Source organism: Dermacentor variabilis, chromosome 5 (genome assembly GCF_050947875.1).
Source record: "Dermacentor variabilis isolate Ectoservices chromosome 5, ASM5094787v1, whole genome shotgun sequence".
NCBI lineage: Eukaryota > Metazoa > Arthropoda > Arachnida > Ixodida > Ixodidae > Dermacentor > Dermacentor variabilis.
The window spans coordinates 166,396,389-166,419,006 of NC_134572.1; the positions used below are offsets into that span (position 1 = coordinate 166,396,389).

The 22,618-nt window shown below is 49.0% G+C and overlaps 1 protein-coding gene across 1 annotated transcript in view; it reads left to right on the forward strand.

Moving 5' to 3' along the window:
• Nucleotides 1-12,824: 12,824 nt before the first annotated feature.
• The window catches only part of LOC142583308 (sperm-specific sodium:proton exchanger-like), a 75,132-nt gene continuing 65,338 nt past the window's right edge, over nt 12,825-22,618 (forward strand). The window contains exons 1-5 of the mRNA XM_075693726.1: nt 12,825-12,935; nt 16,992-17,057; nt 17,160-17,218; nt 17,531-17,785; nt 21,916-22,056. Coding sequence (XP_075549841.1) covers nt 12,934-12,935; nt 16,992-17,057; nt 17,160-17,218; nt 17,531-17,785; nt 21,916-22,056 — 523 coding nt within the window. The 5' untranslated portion in view covers nt 12,825-12,933. The remainder of the gene's footprint in view (nt 12,936-16,991; nt 17,058-17,159; nt 17,219-17,530; nt 17,786-21,915; nt 22,057-22,618) is intronic.

Sequence of the window (22,618 nt, forward strand, 5' to 3'; positions counted from 1 at the left end):
GGCAGACAGGCGTGTGCCGACAGTGTGGTCGCCGATGAAAGTGCGTGCTGTTATTGGGGCTGAATTGGCACGTGAGTCTAGTGTGTTCGTCATCCAATAACGCCTACAGATCATGTATGCTGAAGAGGTCATGTCTTAGACATTGCATTGCCGAGCACCGATATTTACCAAAGTGGTTTCTTGAAACTGATGGCGTGCTACTGCGAATGTGTCAATGTCAGTGGCGAGAGTTGTGAAAAACAGTTGTGCAAGGAGTATAGTTCATCATTCCGTGGTGTATTTTTCAATAACGATTCCATGTTAAAATAAAGGACAAAACTTACATTCGGAACGTTCCTGGTAGATGCGTTTCAAGTGCTTACTGAAACCCACTTTTAAATGCGTAAGCATCTCTATGCTTACCGAACGAGAAAACCATCCCTACGTCGTCCCGTAAGACGACAGCGTTCGAGATAGCGGCCGCAGCAGCGAGCGAATTCACTTTCCTGCCGCCTCTCGCTTCAATGCCAACGAAACGGCGAGAACGCAGCGCTCACGGAGCTCTCTGCAGATCGCTTTTAGGATACGGATCTCCAACGCTAAGCGGCCAAAACACAGCGCATGAAGCTATCAGAAGTAGGCAATCTTTGTCGGCATCGCAGATTGTTTTTAAGGCGCGGCCCTCGTTGTGTTGCCATAACGAAGCCACCGCCTAAGCTCGTATGGTCACGGTTCATAATGGTTTCACGTGTATGGATGATGCGCTAAAGAGCCATAACGGCTTTTAATGATCGGAACGTCATCAGCGCATCTGGCGCCGCCACCTTCAGTACTTTGTTTATGTCAACAATGCCCCTTGCGCCACCATCGGCACCAGTTCATGCCGTCACAGCAATGCCATTTGTACTCGCCTGATGAAGTTTCATAACATTGATAATGACACTGGGCTGCGCGGAGATTAACAAGTGGCACAATGCTTACCCAGTTGAAAAAGTCAACAGGAATTCTTGTCGCAACTACAGAAATTTCTGTCGCGGCTACAGAAATTTCTGTTGTACGACAGAAGTTTCTGAGGTTTCTGTAGTTGCGACAGACATTTCTGACGTTACGAGAGAAATTCGGATGTCGCAACAGAAACATTCTGTCGCGAAGACCAAGAGTTCTGAAGTCGCAACAGAAATGTTCTGTCGCGTCAACAAGAGTTCTGAAGTCGTTACAACAGCTTTCTATCGTGACAGCGATTCTGACGTTACGACAGAAATTCTGTCGTCGCAATAGAAAGATTCTGTTGCGACGACGAGGAGTTCTGAAGTCGCAACAGAAACTTTCGGTCACGAAACAAGAGTTCTGTAGTCACAACAGCTTTCTATCGTGACAGTGATTCTGACGTTACGACAGAAATTCTGTCGTCGCAACAGAAAGATTCTGTCGCGACGACGAAGCGTTCTGAAGTCGCAACAGAAACATTCTGTCGTGACAAGAATTCTGTAGTCCAACAGCTTTCTGTCGTGACAGCGACTTTGACGTTACGACAGCAATTCCGTCGTCGCAACAGAAACACTCGGTCGCGACGGCCAAGAGTTCTGTAGGCGCAACGGAAACGTTCTGTCGCGACCACAAGAGTGTATGAAGTCGCAACAACAACTTCTTATCGCAACAGCGTTTCTGACGTCGCAACAGGAACTCTCTGTCGGGACTACACAGAAATGTGCAACTTTCTGTCGCAGCGACATAAGTTCTGACGCCTCGACAGAAGCGCTTTCCGTCGCGACGCTTTAAAATTGTATGTAAGTTTCGCATTGGTGGTGTACACTGTACTTTTCTCTTGCACGGTATTCAATCGCGCTTCTCTGAAGCCGGCAATGCTGATAGCACGGACACCGGTATTAAAGTCGACGTGGCCAATTGTTATAATTGTGCCTTACGACGAGGCACTAGAAACGCCATACCGGCCTCATCAAAATCATACCATCTGCGGGAATGGCTGCGTATCCGTTTTATTTTATTTGGTAAGATGTGGCACAGAGGCCTGTAGATTTACATGTTCCGTTACACTGACACATTAGTTAATTTCACAGGAAGATTGCATAAGCTTTTGCGAAGCGAAAATGAAGTATTGGGTTGTTCATTAAAGTTGCGAGAAAAGCTGTCTCACTCTGGTCTCATTATTCTGGTACAGCGCTGCCGTGAGAAGCCAGTATGCTGTCAGGAAGAACGATCATCCACGAATGTTTATGTAGCTATGTTGCATTGAACACACGAATTATATGCGCGCTCAAAAGTGTAAAGACCGAAAGACAACTGTCGAAATCAGCAGTAACAACCCTAACAATCACCGTTGCCAATTTCTGAATTTCTTATTTATTATTATTGTATTATTATTATTTATTAAACTTCTTAGTCTGTCTGTCTGTCTGTTTGTCTGTCTGTCTGTCTGTCTGTCTGTCTGTCTGTCTATTTAATATGGATATCGTACATCAAAATTGATGTTCTAGCACTCCACGATGTACCTCTCGATGGCAAGAACACTTTTGCTCTTCTTGAGATGCGGCAGTTGACGCGGTGAAGTGATAGCGGATCTTGGCTCTTAAAATGCAAATGTAAACATCAGCACATCGTACTGTTGACATGGCCAAAATGTACACTCGAAAGACATGTTGGGAGTGGTGCAGTAATTTAAACCCCTGGAAATTTTGTTCTTTAAGAATGGGGGGAAGAAGAAGAAGCCGAGGCGAGCGGATGCGTGTCACATGCACTCCGCAGTTTTTGGACTTTTTGACCCGTCAAACCCTTTTGGACCACCAAAATTTTGGCTGGGATCGACGCCGGTACTGAAGAGGACCACGAGGACCCCAAATTCAAACCGGTGGGTCCAATATTTTGGATTTTATCGGACTTTGAATTTCCCCCGTGGTCGGCCGGACGGTAGGCCTAACGAGACCTAGCACGAGAGCGGGGCTCCGCGGGCTCCCCGGCCACGGCCCGAGGTAGAGACGACCCGGAGCGAAGTCCCGAATACCCAACCCCAACTTTGAGCAATCATCGACGAGAGGACCGACAGGTTTCATGGCGGAAACCCAAGAAACCATGGAGGAAGATTTTCACGACGCCACCGAGCCCGTCCTCGTGCAAGATCGAAGCGGGCCCGCGGCAGGCGCCCAAGCCCCGAAAGGCAGCACCCCAACGACAGGAAGACCACAGGCAGAAAGCAATAACGACGTGGACCCGGAATGGGAGATCGCCATGTCCAGGAGACAGAAGAGGCGCCAGCGAGACGGCAAAGGATCGAGCAGCCAAGTTTTGGCGGGAACGGCGGTAGGGAACAGAAATTCCCTAGGCGACGAAAAGATCACAGGCGGCGCGCCAGCTGCGCCGAAGCGAGGAGGAGGAGAGGGGCTGCCGCGGAGGAGACTGCCTCCACTCCCGAAGGACGATTTAAAGATAGTGCTCAGGCCGAGGGGACTCGCAGTCAAGAGCTTGCAGACACACCAGGTTGCGCGAGCGGTGGTCGCGGCCACCGGATCCGGATGCAAGGCGGAAGACTTGATCATCAGGCTGCGCAATGGCTCCAACATCATAATAGTAAGCACCGGCAACGAAGAGGCGGCCCAACGTATACGGCGCATCACGCAGCTAACGTTCGGGAACAGCAGCTACGCCATCAACGCACACGTAGCGGCGCCGGAGGGCACGTTGCGGGGGGTCATCCACGGGGTGGACGCGGGGACCTCGCCGGAAGAGCTCAAGGCGAACCTTAGAGTCCGAACGCAAGGAGTCAAGATCTTAGCAGCCAGGATGCTGGGACGGTCGAGCACGGCAGTCATCACATTTGATGGCCCCATAATCCCGAAGCAAGTACTCTACTACGGTGGAGAGATGTGGTGCTATCCGTACCGCCCGACGAGACAAGTATGCTACAAATGCTGCCAGCAGGGGCATCGGTCGGACGTCTGCCCGAATCCGGAGGCCAAGGCCTGCAAGCAATGTGGCTGCCAAAATCCAGCGGAACAACACCAGTGCACGCCCAAATGCCTGATATGCGGGGGCGACCACGTTGCAGGCACGCGGGACTGCAAGCAACGACTCAAGACGGCAGGCGAGCTGCGAGGAGGTCCCCAGGGATATCAGCAGCAGAGGCGCAGCCGCAGCCGAAGCAGAGGCGGCGCAAGAAGACCGAGGTGGTTCCGAGACGAGGGCCAGGACCAGGGTCAACGAAACTTCAATGCCTACCGGAGCGGGTCACGGAGCTGGAGCCGCGACAGGGGCCGGAGCCAGAGCCGAGGGTCCAACCGGGACGGATCCTATCCACCCTTGGGCGGCACGGGCCAGCAGCAGCAGCAAAAACAGCAAAAGAAGAGCGGCGGCGGCGTTAAGGTGAGCTGGGGGACCGGCCCTCCCAAAACACTTTTTGCTCCGCACTCGGGACCACACACTAACAACACGCAGACAGCGGCCGAAAGACAACTAAGTGAAGAAAACGAAAGTCTCAAACGCGAACTCGAGCTAAGCCGAAAAGAAACGCGACAACTCAGAAAGAGGATAGACGACCTAATTAAAGAAATGCAAGCGCACAGACGAGCGGGGTACTCGCCGATCAGAACGCCAACGCCACCACCGCAGGCCGTGGCACCAGTGCAGCAAAACACAGAGGAGAAAAGCTTTAATGATGAAATCAGGAATTTCATGACTAGCGTTCAAAACCAAATGCAACAGATGCAAAATCAGATGCAACAAACGCAACAAAAGATAGCTCTGCAGGACCAGAGCTTCCGTAACTACGTCAAAAATCAAAACACGCAGAAAACCACTAATGACGCCAGGGATAGACTATACAATGACAGGAGATTCGGATCAGAAACCCAAGGTACAAGCAACAACAGTAACAACGCAACATGGCAGGACAAAACCAACTAGAAGTATGGCACTGGAACTGCAGAGGGTACAAGCGCAAGCAAGGGCTCCTGCAACAGTTCATATCTACGCGAGCAATTCCACCAGATATAATCATGCTACAGGAAACCAATAATACCCCCGCACTCAGGGGCTACACGTGCCAGTAGAGTGGCCGCACCGCGACTCTCATAAGTAACAAAGTAGTAACCATAGCGCATAAAGAAATCGAGGACACCCAGATAGAACACGTGATCACGGAGGTGATTCCCAAAAGGAAAAAAAAGGCTAGAAGTACGTACATAGTAAACTTGTACAGCCCACCTAAACAGACAAAAGGAAACTTTATTAAACTTTTCGCGGAGGCCAAAAAATTGGCGGGACAAAACACCCTAATCATAGCGGGAGACTTTAACGCTAAAAGCCCGCGCTGGGGCTATAAAAAGGAAGACAAGAAGGGACGAGGCATCTGCACGGCGGCAGAAAACACCGGGTGCGAGCTGCTAACCGATGAAAACCAGCCGACTAGACAGGGAAACAGCGTCAGTCCAGACACGTGTCCCGACCTAACCTTTATCAGGGGCGCCAAGCAGGCAGAGTGGGAAAACCTGCTCGAGAACCTTGGCAGCGACCACCACATAATAAGAGTCAGCACGGTGGCAGACAATGTCAAGAGGAAAATTGGTACGGCTCGGCTGACGGATTGGGACGCCTTTAGAGCACACTGTCGACAGCTAAAGGGTAACATTACCTCGGTTGAAGAGTGGAGCCAGCAACTCAAGCAAATTCAAAAAATGTACACGCAAGAAGTGCATAGAACCGAACAAACACCGGAGGTAGACAAGCGGCTCCTCAGGCTCTGGGAGGCTAGACGCGGGCTCACCAAGAGATGGAAAAGACAAAAGCTAAATAAGAAGCTAAAGAAGAAGATAGCGGACATCACTAGGCAGACGGAGGAGTACGCGACGCAGCTGGCCAGACAGGGGTGGCAACAGTTTAGCAACTCGCTGAACGGGACCCTAAGTACGGCCAAAACGTGGCGCATCCTCAAGGCCCTAATGGACCCTAGCAAGAACAAGTCCGAAAGCGGCAAATCGATCCAAAGACTGGTCCACCAGTACGAAGGTTCCGAAGAGCAGCTCCTGAAAGAAGTCCGAGAAAAATGCTACGGGAAAGACCAAATCGAAGGTTACAAAGGAGATTATCTCGGTGAGGAAAACCCGAAAATGGACCGACCCATCACGAGAGAGGAGGTCACCGAGGCCGTGAGAGCGGCCACCAAGAATACAGCGGCGGGAGCGGACAAGATTCGAAACTCGCTCATAAGAAACCTAAGCGACGAGGCAGTCGATCAGCTGACGTCGTACCTCAACACGCTCTGGCAAGAGGGGAAGGTACCGGCGGAATGGAAACACGCCATCGTGGTCATGATACCCAAGCCGGGCAAGAAACTACAGATCGAGAATCTCAGGCCGATCTCCCTTACGTCGTGCCTGGGAAAACTGTATGAGAGAATAGTCACCAAAAGGATCCAGCAGCACCTGGAGAACGGGAGGTGGTACCCTGACATCATGTATGGCTTCAGGGCCAACCTATCGACGCAGGACGTCCTCCTGCAACTCAAAGAGGAGGTACTCGACACAATGCCCAAGGCGGGTGAAAACGTTGTGATGGCGCTCGACATCAAAGGCGCCTTCGACAACGTCAGCCACGCGGCCATAATGGAGGGCCTCAACAGCACCAACTGCGGAAGGAAAGTACACGACTACGTCAAGGACTTCCTAACCGACAGAACGGCAACGGTAGGGCTGGGGGAGTTGAGAAGCGACACCTTCTCCACACCATGTAGAGGCACACCCCAAGGCTCCGTGATATCGCCCGTGCTATTTAATGTGGCGATGATCGGCCTGGCAAAACGACTCGGCGAGATTCATGGCATCCAACACGCGATGTACGCGGACGACGTCACGGTTTGGGTCACGCAAGGTTCACTGGGAGAAAAACAAGAGAAGCTACAAGAGACTGCGCGCTGTGTCGAAAAGTACACCAGAGAGAGGGGACTGGTATGCTCCACAGAAAAATCCGAATTACTGAGAGTAGGTAGACACCCCACCCAAGCAACGCTGGAAGTAACGCTTGATGGTCAAAACATCCCGGAAAACAATATGATCAAAATCCTGGGCATGTGGCTACAGGGCAGCAGAAAATGCAGCCACACCATCAGCCTGCTGAGCAAAGTGACGGAGCAGGTGGGCCGGATGATCAACAGGGTCTCCCAAAAAAGATACGGCATGAAAGAGGAAGACACACTCAAACTCGTCGGCAGCCTGGTCGTCAGCCGAGTCATCTACTCGCTACCGTACCACGCGATGACCAAAGGAGAGAGGGAACAGGCGGACACGATAATCAGGAAAGCATACAAGACGGCTCTCCATCTGCCAAAAAACACTTCAAACGAAAAACTGCTCCAACTGGGCATCAGCAACACTTTCAGCGAACTGGCGGAAGCCCTGCTTGAAACGCAAAAAGCCAGACTCAAAAGCACCCCTGCAGGGAGAGCGCTCCTGACTAGGCTGGGACGGGACACGAGTGGACACGTAGATAGATACGCAGACGTGCCCGACTGCTTAAGAAAAACAATAAGCGTTAGGCCAGTACCTAAGAACATGGACCCCAACCTCCACGAGGGCAGAAGGCAGGCGCGAGCCGAATACGTGGAAAAGACACTCGCGCTACTAGAGAACACGGTGTACACGGATGCTGCCACGTACTCGTGAGAAGGGAAGCGCACGGCCACGGCGGTGGTGGTGGACGGTGACGGGAATCTGATCACATGTGCGACGGTAAAGGCAGCCGACACAGCGGAGGCCGAAGAAATTGCCGTGGCGCTGGCGGCAGTAGAAGGATATAGGACAGGCAGGCCTCTAAACATCTTAACAGACTCAAAGGAAGCGTGCAGAAATTACACGAGGGGCAGGATTAGCAAAGCCGCCCTCAGAATTCTTGGCGGAGGCAACTTCGCCGAGAGGAACGTTACGCACAAGGTAATTTGGATTCCGGCCCACGCAGGCATACAGGGTAACGAAAGGGCAGACAGCCTAGCTCGAGAGACCACGTGCCGAGCAGAGCAGTCGCGCGCCCCGGAGTGTCACCCACACGCTTGTGAGGGAGGATACACAGAAATCTTAAACTTATACAGAGGGACGAGAGCGAAATATCCCCCACCCCACAAAGCTCTAACGCAGGAGGAAGCAACGAGTTGGCGCAGATTGCAGACAAACTCCTTCCCAAATTTATACATCCTGAAGAAAATGTACCCAACACAATACAGAGACACCTGCCCATGGTGCGGGGCCACACCCACACTATACCATGTCACATGGGAATGTAAACACAATAAATCATTCCACCAACACAATAACCCGAGTGCGGAGCAATGGGAGAGTCGGCTTACCAGCTGCGAGCTCACGGCCCAAAGGGCCTTAGTGCAGCACGCTAGTCAGGTAGCTAGGCTCAGTGGAGCCCTGGAATAGGGGCCCACCCTTGCTGGAAGAGGCTCCAAGTCGCCGGCGCCCAAGACGACCGAGACCTCGAGACGCTAAATCCTTGAAGGAACCAAAATAAAGTTTCTCTCTCTCTCTCTCTCTCTCTTTAAGAATGCTCATACAAAGTGGCTCTAAATACAAACAGAACAGAAGCGGTGACAAAGGGCATCCCTGTCGTACTGATTATAAAAGCCTAATTGGATCGGAGAGAGAGCCATTCACTATCAGTCTCGTTGATCCATTGGCATAACATATCCTGATACCTATAAGGAGCAGAGACCCGATATTTATGTGCTCTAGTACAGTAAACAGGAATGAGTGAGGAATGAATGAGGTTCGGGTTCTTGCGTATGCAGACGACGTGGCCTTTTTTTTGTACCGATAGAAAGAGTGTAGAGACTGCTCTTGCAATTACAGAAGAATTTTGTGCGGCGTCTGGTGCAAACGTTAATTTTGAAAAAAGTTCAGGTTTTTGGTTTGGATTATGGGCCACAGTGCCATGACATTACGCAGGCATTCAATGGAAAGAGGATCTTCGTTATTTAGGTGTGCCTCTCTCACAGTATAGAAATAGCAACGCTCATTGGTCGGGAGAGGTTGGCAAAATTCAACGTAGAGTGAATTCATGGCGAGGGCGGAATTTGTCAATGTTCATTCGTGATGAAGTGTGCAACGTGTTCTTAGCTTCCCGTCTGATGTATGTGCTGCAAGTACTGCACTGCTCACGACTTCGCCTTCAGGCACTGCATCGCGTATTTGCAACGTTTATTTGGAGTTCGAGCTGTGAATCGATGCGGCGCGACAATCTGTTCCTCCCCTTTGAACGTGGTGGCCTAGGATTAGTACACCTCTTTGTCAGACAAATTGTTTCTCGCCTGTTTTGCTTTCGAGACAGTAACCATCCGTTTTTGCGTGAAATGTTGCAACTCCGTTTAGTTCAGTATGTTCCTAATATAGTAGTGTCATCAAATGTAAAAGATGTCCCACAGGCTCCTTGGGGCTTTCTCAAAGAGGTTGTTGACACATTTTTTTTTCTTGAAAGTTAGATTCAGCCTGGAGTATGTGTTCACTGCCAGTCGAAAAGAAATTTGTGCGGCACTGGTGGACTCTATTTTCGCAGATCCTTTATATCGTGCACCTTATTTAAGCCGACCTTATCAGGATGTACTTAAGCGCGTCCGAAAAATGTGTGTCCCTCCTGGAGTAAAAACATTTTTCTTTAAATTACATTCAGAAACGCTTCCTGTGAAAACTTGGTTAAATTCGAGGGGTTGCTTTGTGCCATGGACAACAAACTGTCGGCTCTGTCCACGTGCCGAAACCATAGATCACTGCTTCATAGACTGTAGGGACGCTGTATTTTTTGGGGACATTCTCCAACGGACGCTTAAAAAGGACATTGACATAACTCCATATTCAATTAGGTTTCTGCCGTTTAAGGTTACGGGTGGTCCTTCCTATGACATGTTCATTACCCTTGGCTTATATAGCCTGTGGAGAAGTAGATTGTGTGATCGCCATGCCGAAAGCCCGCGATATACAAAGTCCTTCTTTCGTGAAAGTGCTGCCTATGTAAGAAGTGTGTACGCTGCGCAGGAATCTCCACCAGACTGGATGCACTTGTTGGAGTCATGTGTGTGTTTGCCTGAGTTTTGAGTCTGTAGTTGTGTCAGCATTGTAATACATTTTAAGTTTTGTTATTCCATGTAATAAAGAAAAAAATTTGGGAGTGGTGCAGTGGTAAGATGCCGGGCTCGGGATAGTGAGGTCGCAAGTTCAAATCCTCGCCGGAAGTGTTCCTTTTTTATTTATTTTTTACTTTTATATTTCTCTTTTTTGTACTAACAAATTTACATAGCCTTACGGAGGTCTATGTCATTTTTTAATTAAATATTGATCAAGAACTACTGAACTCTCCACTACAGGACGTCACACTACAGACAACAGTGCTACAGTACTACAGACAACAGAACTACAGAAACAACGTCCTAAAATACGACAGACTGAAATTTCCTGTTGTGTTTTTCAACTGGGTACGCGTGCTTAGACAACTCCAAGAGGAATTTCAGCGCGATTTTTTTTTTCTGTTTTAACAGCGGAGCTGTTTATGCTTTCGGAGCGTTACCAGAAAACTCAGTCCAGCTATGCTCCGTCTCACGTTGCCTAGCAACCACCTGCATGAGCACCGAGCCACGTAACCTCCCCGCACCTCAGCCGCGTAGGGCGGAGTCGTCGCGTAACAGGGGAGTAAAAGCTTGAGCCAGCGTGGCGGCGCACCTCTCGCCTCCTCTACTCCCCTACTTCATGGGAAGACCGAAGAAAGTCCGGACGCCTGAAGAAGAAGCTACTTACCAGAAAGAGCGCCGTACTGCCATGCGAGAAGCGATGCGTCCCCGGCGAGCTGATCCGGAACATCGTGCCCAAGCTGCGGCTGAGAAGAGGCGACGCCGAGTCGAGGATCCAAAATTTCATTCCAGGGAACGCGAGAGTAGGCGCCTGGACGCTCGACCTCACCGAGGAAGCGATCCCGGCCTGCGACTGCTTGAAAATTTCCAGCGTCAAGCCAGCCGAGACACGGGGGGTGCGAACGGCTGATTTCAGCACGAATTTCTGGGCATAGAGTTTAGGCACAGCTGTCACGTCTGGAAGCTCGGCGCGCGACTCAGCGGGACTACGATCGACGAAGGAGAGCCGATCCTGCCCATCGCGACGAGGCTGCCGCCGACAAACGCCGTCGCCGAGCCGAGGATCCCGAATTTCGCGCCAGAGACAACGAATGCTGCCGACTGAATGTTCGGCGCCGCTGGGAATCGGTTCCGGGCCTGGGCGTCACCTAGAATGTCCAACGGCCAAGCCCGCAAGCCCATGGGAGGTGCTAACGGCCGCTTACAGCGCGAATTCCTCGGCATATATAGTTTTGGCACAGCTGCCACGTCTGTGACCTGCTCTGGTTCGACGTGAATATCTCCGCGGTGAGGTCGGTGCGGAGCTTTGCATTGCCGAGCTCTACCATGCAAGTGCTTCGCGAAGCCTTCCCCGACACCACCGACCACGACGACGACCCTGACGACGGTCGGACGTTGAGGACGAGCACCGGATCGACGATGATGACGACTGGTACTAAAACTGTACATAATAAATTGTGACGCACGCGCTGTAGCTTGTATGCGTGTGACTTGATGGGGCTTGCGTGGCTTACCGGACTGGCCGTGTATGACGTCACAAAAACTTGGCGAAACTTAGCAAATCTTCACGACACTTAGTATGAGCATAGTTAAGCCATGCATAACCTCGTAAGACTTAGCAAAACCTAGCAACGCTTCGTATGAGCCTATAGCCAAGCCATGCATAACCTGGAAAAACTTAGCAATACCTAGAAAAACTTAGTATGAACTTTCCCGAGCCATGTATGAGCTCGCAAACTTTAGCAAAACATAGCAATACTTATCAGAACCCAGAACTAGCTCCGCTGTGACCCAGCCTTGCACCACTAGTGCAAACTGCCCACATTTTTTTATGCGTCGTACTAGGTTCGCAATAGCTTTCCCTAGTTTCCTCTTTTTGAAGCCCTAAATAAATTTTTCTTTCTTTTGATGAGTCTTCGGGTGTATACTCAAATTATTAGTGGCAGAGGACGTGACCTCCCAAACTAACTTATCTGCAAAAACGTCATGTTTACTACTCTCATAGCCTTTTTATAAAAAAATAACCATAGTACTTTTGTTGATGTCAAGTACAACGGCTAAATTATCCAGACACACTTGAAGTATGGGTAAACACGATTGCAACTTTCCGTAAAGTGTGTGGATATTATTAGCAGAAGCAATGAAAAAATTTGCATGTGCGTAAATAAATTGTCATCTTGCATCATTGTCATATCTTGCAGTACATAAAGGTGTTGTCGGGAAAGCGTTGAACCCTCATGTATGCTTCTGGTCCGAGTGCAAAAATTAAACGACACTTCTATTTTGTGCAGAAAATTGTTTAATATTGCCTAGATTCTTGTGCTGCTTCTTCCCCCTTTGGGGTACTGGCTGGAAGCTGCTACTATGATGCCGCGCAAAAGCTGGGCGTACTAGTTAAGTGTCACGGGATATGTGCCTATTCTTGGCCAGTCCTTCCTAAATGGGCATGCATCGCTGTGACAAAAGGGGTTTAGAAGACTTGAAAGTGTTAAGGTATTTGGGGGTTATGCTTCTCTGTGCATACACCTCTCAACACTCTGTCCACGACAAAATCATAGATTGCCTTTGTCCTCGCAACACAGGGCGAGAACAGCAACAGGCGACGTGGTTGTGCTGGTGTCATGCGCTACTGTTGCGGCCTCGCTAACGCATCAAGCTTCACATCAATTAGGTGTCAATGTTGCGTTTCTTCCGCGCGTTTTGCATGCACGCGAGAGAAGATGAAGAAGATCAGGTGTTCGGTGCCGCGAGCCCACGCGTGTCTCGAGGCCCCACGCCGAGAAGAAGACGTGAGGTCCCGTTCGGGCTGCCCGTTTCGTTCGAAGCTCCGCGCCATGTAAGTTCGTTGCTCGTATTTCCTTCCAATTTTTACTGATATGAATGTTAACCTACGTACCCTAGTTTCTGGTCAGCGGCGCCCCGCGGGAGCTCCTGTTTAGAGCCAGCATTCCGTTCACTCCTCCATGGCACACTACTAATCCTGGAAATCGCCAATGCGTATATCGCGGCACCGCAAACCTAAAAGCCTATCGCTAATTTGGTCAGAGCTAGATTAGCCTCATCAAGTGAGCACATGGCTCTTCAACAGCCGGCACTTCAGCCAGGCCAATACTTAGCCGCAATTTTGTCTTGTACAACTGCGTGCGTCACTTCCTTCTAGGCAACGTAAGCGTTCACTTTCGTGGTGGCTGGGACTCGTGTTAATTTCCGACGGACGTAACCATCGTAACCGTGGCTCTTTAAAGCGCGGAGTAAAACCACTACTGAAATTTGGTAGATCATGTTTTGATGCGAAAGCGTCAAATGACTCAATGAGCAAAGAAGCCGGTGTCCGGCATCTCTAGCAGTCTGACTTCCGATTGGCCGGTGCACCACGTCACGGGCGCACCTCGACTGAGTGAAGCGGGTGAAACTAAAGCCTCTTAAACTTCGTAAAGTAGTGACACTTTCCTCCTCCGCGTTCACTCCTCCTCTTTTCTTCTCTCTTTTCACGCTCCCTCCTCGGCTGTGGAGCCGCCTACACTGCTCGAGCGTAGCAACGGCGCCGACATGCTCTCCTCGCCACTCCGTAGACTCTTCTCGAGCAAAAATGACGCTGATGCACGCCGCGAGGGCCCACGCGATGCTATTTGGTTAATAAGGACGCGGCGTCGGCCTCGGCCAGAGCGCGCGAGGAGGAGGCGGAATTCTTCAAAGTGTGGCACTACTTTACGAAGTTTAAGGGGCTTTAGTTGAAACAAACAGCACACCAGCTGGCCAGGGGATTACCTCCGTTACTAGATGCCTGTGGAACGGCTTGCGCCCCGGCGCAACGGGCCAGCCCTCAATTGTCAACAAGCGTCGGGAGACGGCGTTCGCGACCGACGCTATTTCGTTACTGGTGGCGGGCGGTACCGGCTGCTTGTGACCCGCGGTGTTTACGTGGTCGGTGCCGCAGTGAAGCCACGGTCGACACAATTCCTTTGGGGGCGCTTTTTAAAGGTTGCTTGTCTGGCGCTAGAATGCCTGTTGCCTGTAATGCCTGCAAACATACGCTCATCGAGGTTACTGGCCTTCGTGACAGGCGTGCATGCGCGATGGGGATTTCGGATGCCACGAGAGGTTGCGGCCAGTGGTTCCGCCAGCCGAGTGTGGCTCTCGAGACCGACGCTATTTGAGAGTAGAAAATGGAAAGGGTAGGGCAGTTGACTTTCCGCTCACGCCCTAGGCAAGTGTACTCCACCTCACAACAATCTTGCACCGCTACCGAACCTACGAGTCGCAAAGAGGCAATATCCTTGCGCAGCGGTGCGTACTTCCGGGCGTAACTGGCTGATTATTGGCTGCACTAGAAAGTTTTATTTTTGCTCGATAGATGATACGCTACAGCGATACGTGATATGCCATCGCCTTTGCGCATACCCGTCGTCTACCGAGAATTACTGTGGCAGTTACGGTAATAGCCACCCGTAATCTTGGTGAACTATAGAAACACGGCAGGCGCCCTTAAAGCAACGACTACCCGCTTTAATCTGAATTCGTGCTTGTTACTGGATCTCGGCCCTGTCAGCAAGAAGCAAGTGGGGAAATCCGTCATCGCTAAGTCTCATTTCACGCTGTCAAAGCATTAGGTATGTTTTGTCGTAATTATTGGGATAGGCTGTTTGTTTTCACGCTGCTAGGACTACAGACACGATGCCGAGCCGTAAAACTGGTTTGATTTCTAGTTAGCAGGTAGCGCCACACCACTAACACTGTTGATACGTTGACAATGCAGAACGCTATAAAGGCCTAATTGTTCACTGCACCATTAACTTACTACCTTGTTCTAGCACGGAACGTAGTGACGGTAGCGAGCAAACGCCAAGTAGACGTCGAGCAGACGCTGTGCCGCAGGTGAACATTTACAAGGGTGTTCGCCCTTACTACTTGCTAAGGAGGCTGCGAGTCAACTCGAGGGAAAGTACAGCTGAAGCGAAGACCCGCTGTCACATCCATGTAAATGAAGCTTCTGGTTATTGCGTCAAAACATGGGGCGCTATAACGTAAAGCTATTCCAAATTTTTTTATTCCAATTCTGCAATAAGCCCTCCGCGATTGGTCGTAATCTTTTTTGAACCACCCCCCGCCTTCGCCTGTCTGTCACGTGACGTCACGAAAACCGCCATAGCTCCCCATCTAATATGACTCGTATACACTGATTACACATTATTGGACCAAAGAAAAAAATATTTATTTTTGATTCGACGCCTTTTCGCCAATAGCCCTCGGCTATTGGTCAAATGTTTTCGGGCTGCACACACTTCAGCTGCCTGTCACGCGACGTAACAAAACCGCGAAAACTCACCCCGTCAAAGTGACGTGCACGCTTTAAAGATACATTAATATGTAGAACAAAACTGAGTTTTTTTTTCTGAATAGCCGCAGGCTACCCTGTTCCTAAAGGAATAAAAGATGGCTGCCGTCGATCGCTCGGGTACTGGCTACTCGCATCTGCCGTAGAGCATGGGTTTATTTGCATACAATAAAGCTTTTTGCGGGGCCGTGTAACGTTATCGAGCACATTCGGCAAGTTTAAGACCTCGCTCGGCCAATTCGTCTTTGCTTTCGTCTTTGCTTTCGGCAATTCGTCATTCTTGACCTTTCGTTGCATGCCGGAGCGATTTTCAATCAGCCACCTCAAGCTAAGTAAGCGAAAGCTGACCAATCGCAGATGTTCGCACCACCCTTTTCATGCGGTTATCGATTATTTTCAGTACACTGGCTCGGCCCCGTCGAATCCCTCTCCATTGAGCCTGCTCCTCGCCTCTTGTCAGCCAATCAGATAAGACAAGCCGCTCGCTGTAGACAATGTTATCCGTTTTTCAAGCAAGCAAAAGTGACCTCCTACGAACGAGGAGAGCGTTTGATCGGTCTGTTCAAACAACCCTGCTGGTCACCGCCCGATGCTTGCGTGGGCGGTTACGCAAATTTGACGTCAGGAGATTGGAATAAAAACATATTGGAATAGCTTTACGCTATAGGGCCCATGTTTTCGTTAACCCATCAACCATGTAGCATGTACCGACAGGATTCCAAGCAGACGACGCGGCGCAGATGACCGCATCTCGACGGGCATTCGGCCTTTCTATTGGTTAAGAATTCGTGTAGCTTCCACAGTGCTGCAAGGAGGCAATGCCCCGGTGTTTTGTGAGGGCAGAGGGCATCGCGGCGACGCTACTTCACCCTCGCCCTCGGAAGCCTGTGTTATCGGGGCGTTCCTTGTCCGCGCAAGGTCTCGCCTGCGCTCTGAGCCTCGCTAAGGCCAAGTGAAAACGCACCAAGCGTCTCAAAGCGCTGGCTGGCCCGCGAGGAATTCATACCTCGAAGAAAAGCTCAGCGACGCCCAATCGGACATTAATGCTTACGCGTTAACTACTCATGTACTCAGGAGTCCTCGGGTTACATGGCGCGAACATTTGCAATATCAAAGTCAGTCGCCTGCCTTTTATAGTCTGTAAAGTACATATGATGTAACATTGAAGTACAAAAGTAAACTACACGGCTACAATTTGTAAATTGCAATATGGGCCCTAAGACAATTACTTAAATAATTAAATAGTGAATTGCCGTTAATTCATTATGCACTTCAGTTTATTGTGCAAGTAATGTCCGCCTCTTCGAGTAGACCAGCTCATGAACTAGAATTGTGCTATCTGCTACAGGCAACCTATAAAATTGCTGAAAGTGTTCACTGAAACATTCTGTGTATGTGAGCGAAGTACAAAATAAAATTTATTATATTCTCATGAATTTTTATAAGGGTTAAGATTGAAGCGTGAAGTCTTGCGAAAGGTATACGCACAAGTGAACGTAATAGTAAAGCTTGAGTATCACTAATTAATGACCGTGTGCTCAATGAAAACTCACGCAGGGATGAACTCCTGGACGAAGTCTCGGAGCCTATCATCGAGTATCACTCGAGCGATTCTGAACAAGAGTAAGTCTGCCTTTTTTTTTATTAACATTTCGGCTATCCTTTTCTAACCATAATTTGGTTATATATCGGTTTCTTCACTGTCGTTTTGTATTTCTCTTGCAGTGAGGAATCCGACTACAGAGCGGACTACCTCAAGTTCACCATATTTCTGCTGCTAGCATGTAAGAGCAACTGATTAACCTAGACATTAATCTACACTTCTTCTCATTGTGTAGTCAGCGCGCGACTTTGCGATTTGTCTCCAGAGTCGCCTACAGGCGTATGAAGCTGCCTAATCACCAATATCAGAAAAGCGACAATGCGTGATAAACCAGTGTAGCACATAATGTGCAGTCGCTGCTAACATCATCCAGAAACTAAGCTGTGGCACACTCATTGAGTGCGTACATTGAGGGCGAACAACAAGCACAGTTGTTGTTCGCGTCGAAAGCGGCTCGCGCCACGGTATCGCATGGGAAGCGTTGCTCGTGCAGGCTTCCTGAAGGCGTTCCAGCGCCCACTGCGCGTGCCCTACATGAGCTGGCTGTTCCTGCTGACCACGGTCCTGCTGTGCCTGATGTCGATGACGGGCCCGCTGCGGCGAAGTAGCGGCATGGTCGCTGCGATCGGCGTGCACGCCATCCGCGTTTTCCTGCCGGCATTCGTGGTGCACACGACGCAGGGCATCAACAACTACATCTTCCGCCGGTGCCACGTCGAGATCATGGTCTTCTCCGTCGGAACATTCAGTACGCCGATTGCTCTGATCAGGTCCACGATTGCGCACCCGGCGCAGGAACGCTGGACAGGGCCACCTACACGATTTTGCTAAACGTTCTCAAAAAGTATTTTTTGTTGAATATTTTGCCGTGTATATTAAAGCTGTAATTACTTGCCAGCCAGATACCTTCTTTATAAGGGCGTCCACAGGTCACGCAGTTTTCTTAGGAACCGAGATACCGAGATGAAATGATCAGCCAAACAGCACTGTCTTCATGCACGTAGCCGTTATGTCATTCTCGGCCTAGATTTTCCGAGGCAAAATAAAAAAAAATTACCTTTTGGGGTTCTAACGTGCCAAAACCACTTTCTGATTATGAGGAACGTCGTAGCGGGTGAATACGGAAATTTATACCACCTGGGATTCCTTAACGTGCACCTAAAACGTGCACCTAAATCCAAGTACACAGGTGTTTTTGCCCCCATCGAAATGCGGCCGCCGTGGCCGGGATTCGATCCCGCTACCTGCCGCTCAGTAGCCAAATACCTTAGCCAATGAGTAACCACAGCGGGTAGGCATAATAGATAGAGTACAACATCGGATCACGTGGGATATCACATTCTCCTTATGCAAGAACAAAAATTTTTCGAAACATATGGGTAACAGCACAAACAGACCACCACAAGAAAGGAGACACGTACACACAGGCGCTGGCCATAACCTTAAGGCCACAATCTCAAGAAGGTTGCAACTAGGCACGGCGTGTCAATTTGTTTGTCTGCCCCAAATAAGCTGGGAAAGCTGTGTCCGCGTATCTGTGACGCCAGAAAACGTGGATGCGAGAAGAACCACCAACCGCCGTTAGTTATATATTCCACTGGAGGGGTGTATTGCATCCCCATGTCATGTGGGATGTTTTACGTCAGCGAAACTGCTCGCTCTGGAAATGACCGTTGAGGGGAACATGCTCAAAAACTGAAGAAGCGAGATGATAAATACGCCCATTTAGTTGTGCACTTTAGCGAGTGTACGGACTGTGTGGCCCGGTTGAAAGAGACGACGATTCTAGGAAAGAGCAGTAACGAGACCGCGCACATCAGCTTAGAAGCCTACCACAGTAAAAAATTTGGTAGCAAATGCTTTAGCACCCCTTGCTCTCTTTGATGCTGAATTTGTTCTTTTGGATGCGGCTATCGGGGGTTCATATTGCAGAGAAAAAGAAAAATAATTGTATCCGTTTTCTTGCGCTTGCTTGGCTGTCTTGCGCTTGCGTTGGCACGCTATCGCCCTTGGCATGCTTTTCCCCTTCATTTCCCTTGCTTCACTCAGGCACATATAAGGTGTGCTATCCCTGGCAATAAAACCAGTTGTTAGTCAGCACTTGTGTGTACGTGTCTCCCTTCTTGTTGTCACCTCTTTGCGCCGTTACACATATGTTTCAAAATGAACCAACTCGCCCAGAAAGAAGTATTGATAAACTTTGTTGCCTGCAGCTATTAGTTCCCCAAGATTTCCCATTTGATTCCCATTTTGAAGAAATATCGCTTCGCTTACTTTAGCCTTCTCAACTTCAGATACCGTACTCAGCTTGAGCGTTACAATTAATAAAAGAAAAAGTTTTTTCGCAGAACTGTCGCTGTCCAGGCCTTTACCTCTGCAAAGTTGTCTTCAAATTGCATGTAAGCAACCTGAAATACATATAACTAGACCTTCATCAGAGTTACGTAACAGAATTCTGAGTTAAACAATTCATAAAATTAAGTTCAGGGTAACAGAGGGGCTGAATAACCTCCATGAGCGGCAATATTTTCCATTTTGCAGCACTCGGACAAAATGCAGATACGTATACAAGTATTGAAGTAGCATGCGCGTCACCTTTCTTGTTGAACGTCCTTATGAACTGCAAGTCGCAAACGTAGTGGTTAAGGTACATTGTAACCTGAAATCCTTGCAGTATTACACTGCGGAGTAAACACATTGCAATAGTGATAGGAGCAATTATTATAAACGCCATTATTTATTTATTTATTTATTTATTTATTTATTTATTTATTTATTTATTTATTTATTAGATATATGGCAACAACCAGCTTAGCGACTTGAATGCCGTGCACTACATAACAAATTTAATGGCTTACGGAGAAAAAGCTTAATGAACCCAATGCACGAGCCAAAGCAAAGTGAAAGAAAATGACACCTTTTGAGTGGCACAGACCCAATTCACAAAAAACTAGCCATATGCGCATCTACACACACCGACATGGACATACATACAGGATCTGTCCTGAAAGTAATGTAAGGCGATTAAAAATCATTTATTGAATTTATCGTTACAGTGTTTAAAATTCTTTAAAATACTCTCCTTTTTGCGTCGACACATCGGCTCCAGCGAGACTTCCAGCCCTCGAATGCGTTACGGTAGTGCTCCTCCGGAATGGCCTTTAATGCTGCGGTGCAAGCTGCTTTGATCCCGTCCACTGTCCCAAAATGCTTGCCTTTCAGAGGTGTTTGGAGGCGTCGAAACAGAAAAAAGTCGGAGGGAGGCAAGTCCGGGCTGTGCAGGGGCTGGCGCATCGTTGGCATCCCTGCTTTAACCAGGTAGTCGGAGACGATGAAGGCATTCTGGGCTGGCGCATTATCGTGGTGCAACTTCCAGTTCCCTGCGATGTCCAGCCGGATGCGTTGCGCCCTGCGTTTCCATCTTTTGAGGACTTCCACATAAAATTTGGAGTTCACAGTGGTTCCAGGTTCTTCAAACTCATGATGAACCAGTCCGTGGATGTCAAAAAAAGAGGAAACGATGATCTTGATCTTTGATTTGCTCATCCTGGCTTTCTTCTGGGGAGGGGACGAGTGCGTGTGCCACTCCGATGATTGCCTTTTGGTCTCCAGGTCATATTCAAATACCCACGTCTCGTCACCTATAATGACGTTATCCAAAAATTTTCGATCATGTTTGCACATGTCGAGGCTTTCCTGGCACGTTTCAACGCGGCGTGACTTTTGGTCGTCAGTGAGCACTTTTGGAGACATTTTCGCGCAACACTTTCCGCAGGCCGATAACGTTTGTAACGATTTCATGAACTTGAGTTTTCGGAATGTTTAACATGTCGGCCATCAAACGAACACTCAATCGTCAGTCTGAGTTCAACAGTTCCCTCACTCGCGTCACACTGTCAGCCGTGGCGGTTGTGGATGACCGTCCAGCGCGGTCCTCGTCGTCTACCTCTCTCTACCCGGCCTTCCCAAAAAGGCCTTGTGCCACCGAAACACTTGCCGATCTGACAGGGCATGTTCTCTGTAAGCAGTCTTGAGCATAGTAACAGTCTCCGCAGTGGTCTTGCCAAGTGTCACGCAAAACTTGATCGCAAATCTTTGTTCTAACGAGCGCTGCATTTTGATTTGCACAAGAATAAAGCAACTCTCACGGAGAAGCCCGTCCTTCACTCTCCGATGCTCGGAGCCCACTGAGTGACGGAGGGCTGCTTAGCTGGATTCCCCCACTACCAGCTTCAAACGGTTATACCGCGCTCCGACGTACAGTCGAGTCACAATAAGTTCACTGACATTACTTTCAGGACACACCCTGTAAAAGCTATATAGAAGTAAATGAAAGGACGGATAAAAGAATCATAGAAGTAGTATATAGAGGTTGCCCATAGTACTCAGCACAGAGCTCGACCGTGTATCCCAACACAGGGATAAGCCACATTGTTCATAACATCCTGGGTGAGTAAGTAGCTATGAACCACAAATAAAATAAACCAAGCCATACCTGCGACCCATGCACGGAGATCAATAAGCTTTAATTGAAGATGGAGAAACAATTGCTTAACGCTGGCAATCTTAACCAAATGACTACTAAGGGTGGTTCGAACATTGGATGAATTGGTGATACCAGAAATACTAATACGGCCAGGTAGTTCTGCAGCAATTAAGATTAAACATAACGCACAAAGTCAGGACGACATTGTGTAAGAGGGGGTGACGATAGTAAAAGAGAACGTACAAACGTTATTATTACCATAATGTGTCTTGTGCAATAGCGCGTTCAAACATTCAAAATGTACATTTATCCACCACCTTGAGAGAAGCGCGCACAGATTACACATGCTGTGGTGCAAAGTTTCTCACTCTGGGCCTCGCTTCTCGTTGCAGGTTTGACCATCGTGATGGCTTCAGTCTACGCGTTTCACAAGGTAGCCGACGTAACATGGAGCACGAGGGAGTGCGTCTTCTTCGGCCTCTTCATGTGCTCTGTCGAGAGAGTGCCCTTGAGTAACATCATCTTTGACGAAGGTGGGCGTCACTAAGTCAAAAAACTTGGAATACCGTCGTTACAAATATGGCTTTGCAACAAGGTGCATTTGCGAGAGTTGGGAGCTTTGAGCGTCACTGAAAAGAAAGTGTACTCTAACGTCACAGTTCGGGATTTGATGCTGCCACTTCTTCACTGCTGCCATCATTTTTCACGTTGGCTTCTTAACGTCTACTGCTTTATGAAATACTCGAACGGGAAACCTATATCGTAATTGTAAGAGTACGTGCCCCACCATTAGTTTGGTGCAAGATATAAGGCAGAGCAAGCTTTACACTAACCGAAAACCTCCATTGTAACTTGCAGTGATGGCGTAATGGCATTGAAACGCGATGCGCACAGACTACTGTCAGGTTGCTTATGACATGCTCGGGAATGACAAAAAAAAACGAAAGATAAAAGCGCGATGTGTGGCTTAGAGGGACTGCCAACCGATCTTTAAGGACTTTTTATTTTATAGTTCTAACGCAAAGCTCACCCTCGATAGTGTTTACATCTGCAGCGGTTACTTCCAAAAGCGTGTGAGCACTTTTGAGCAGAATT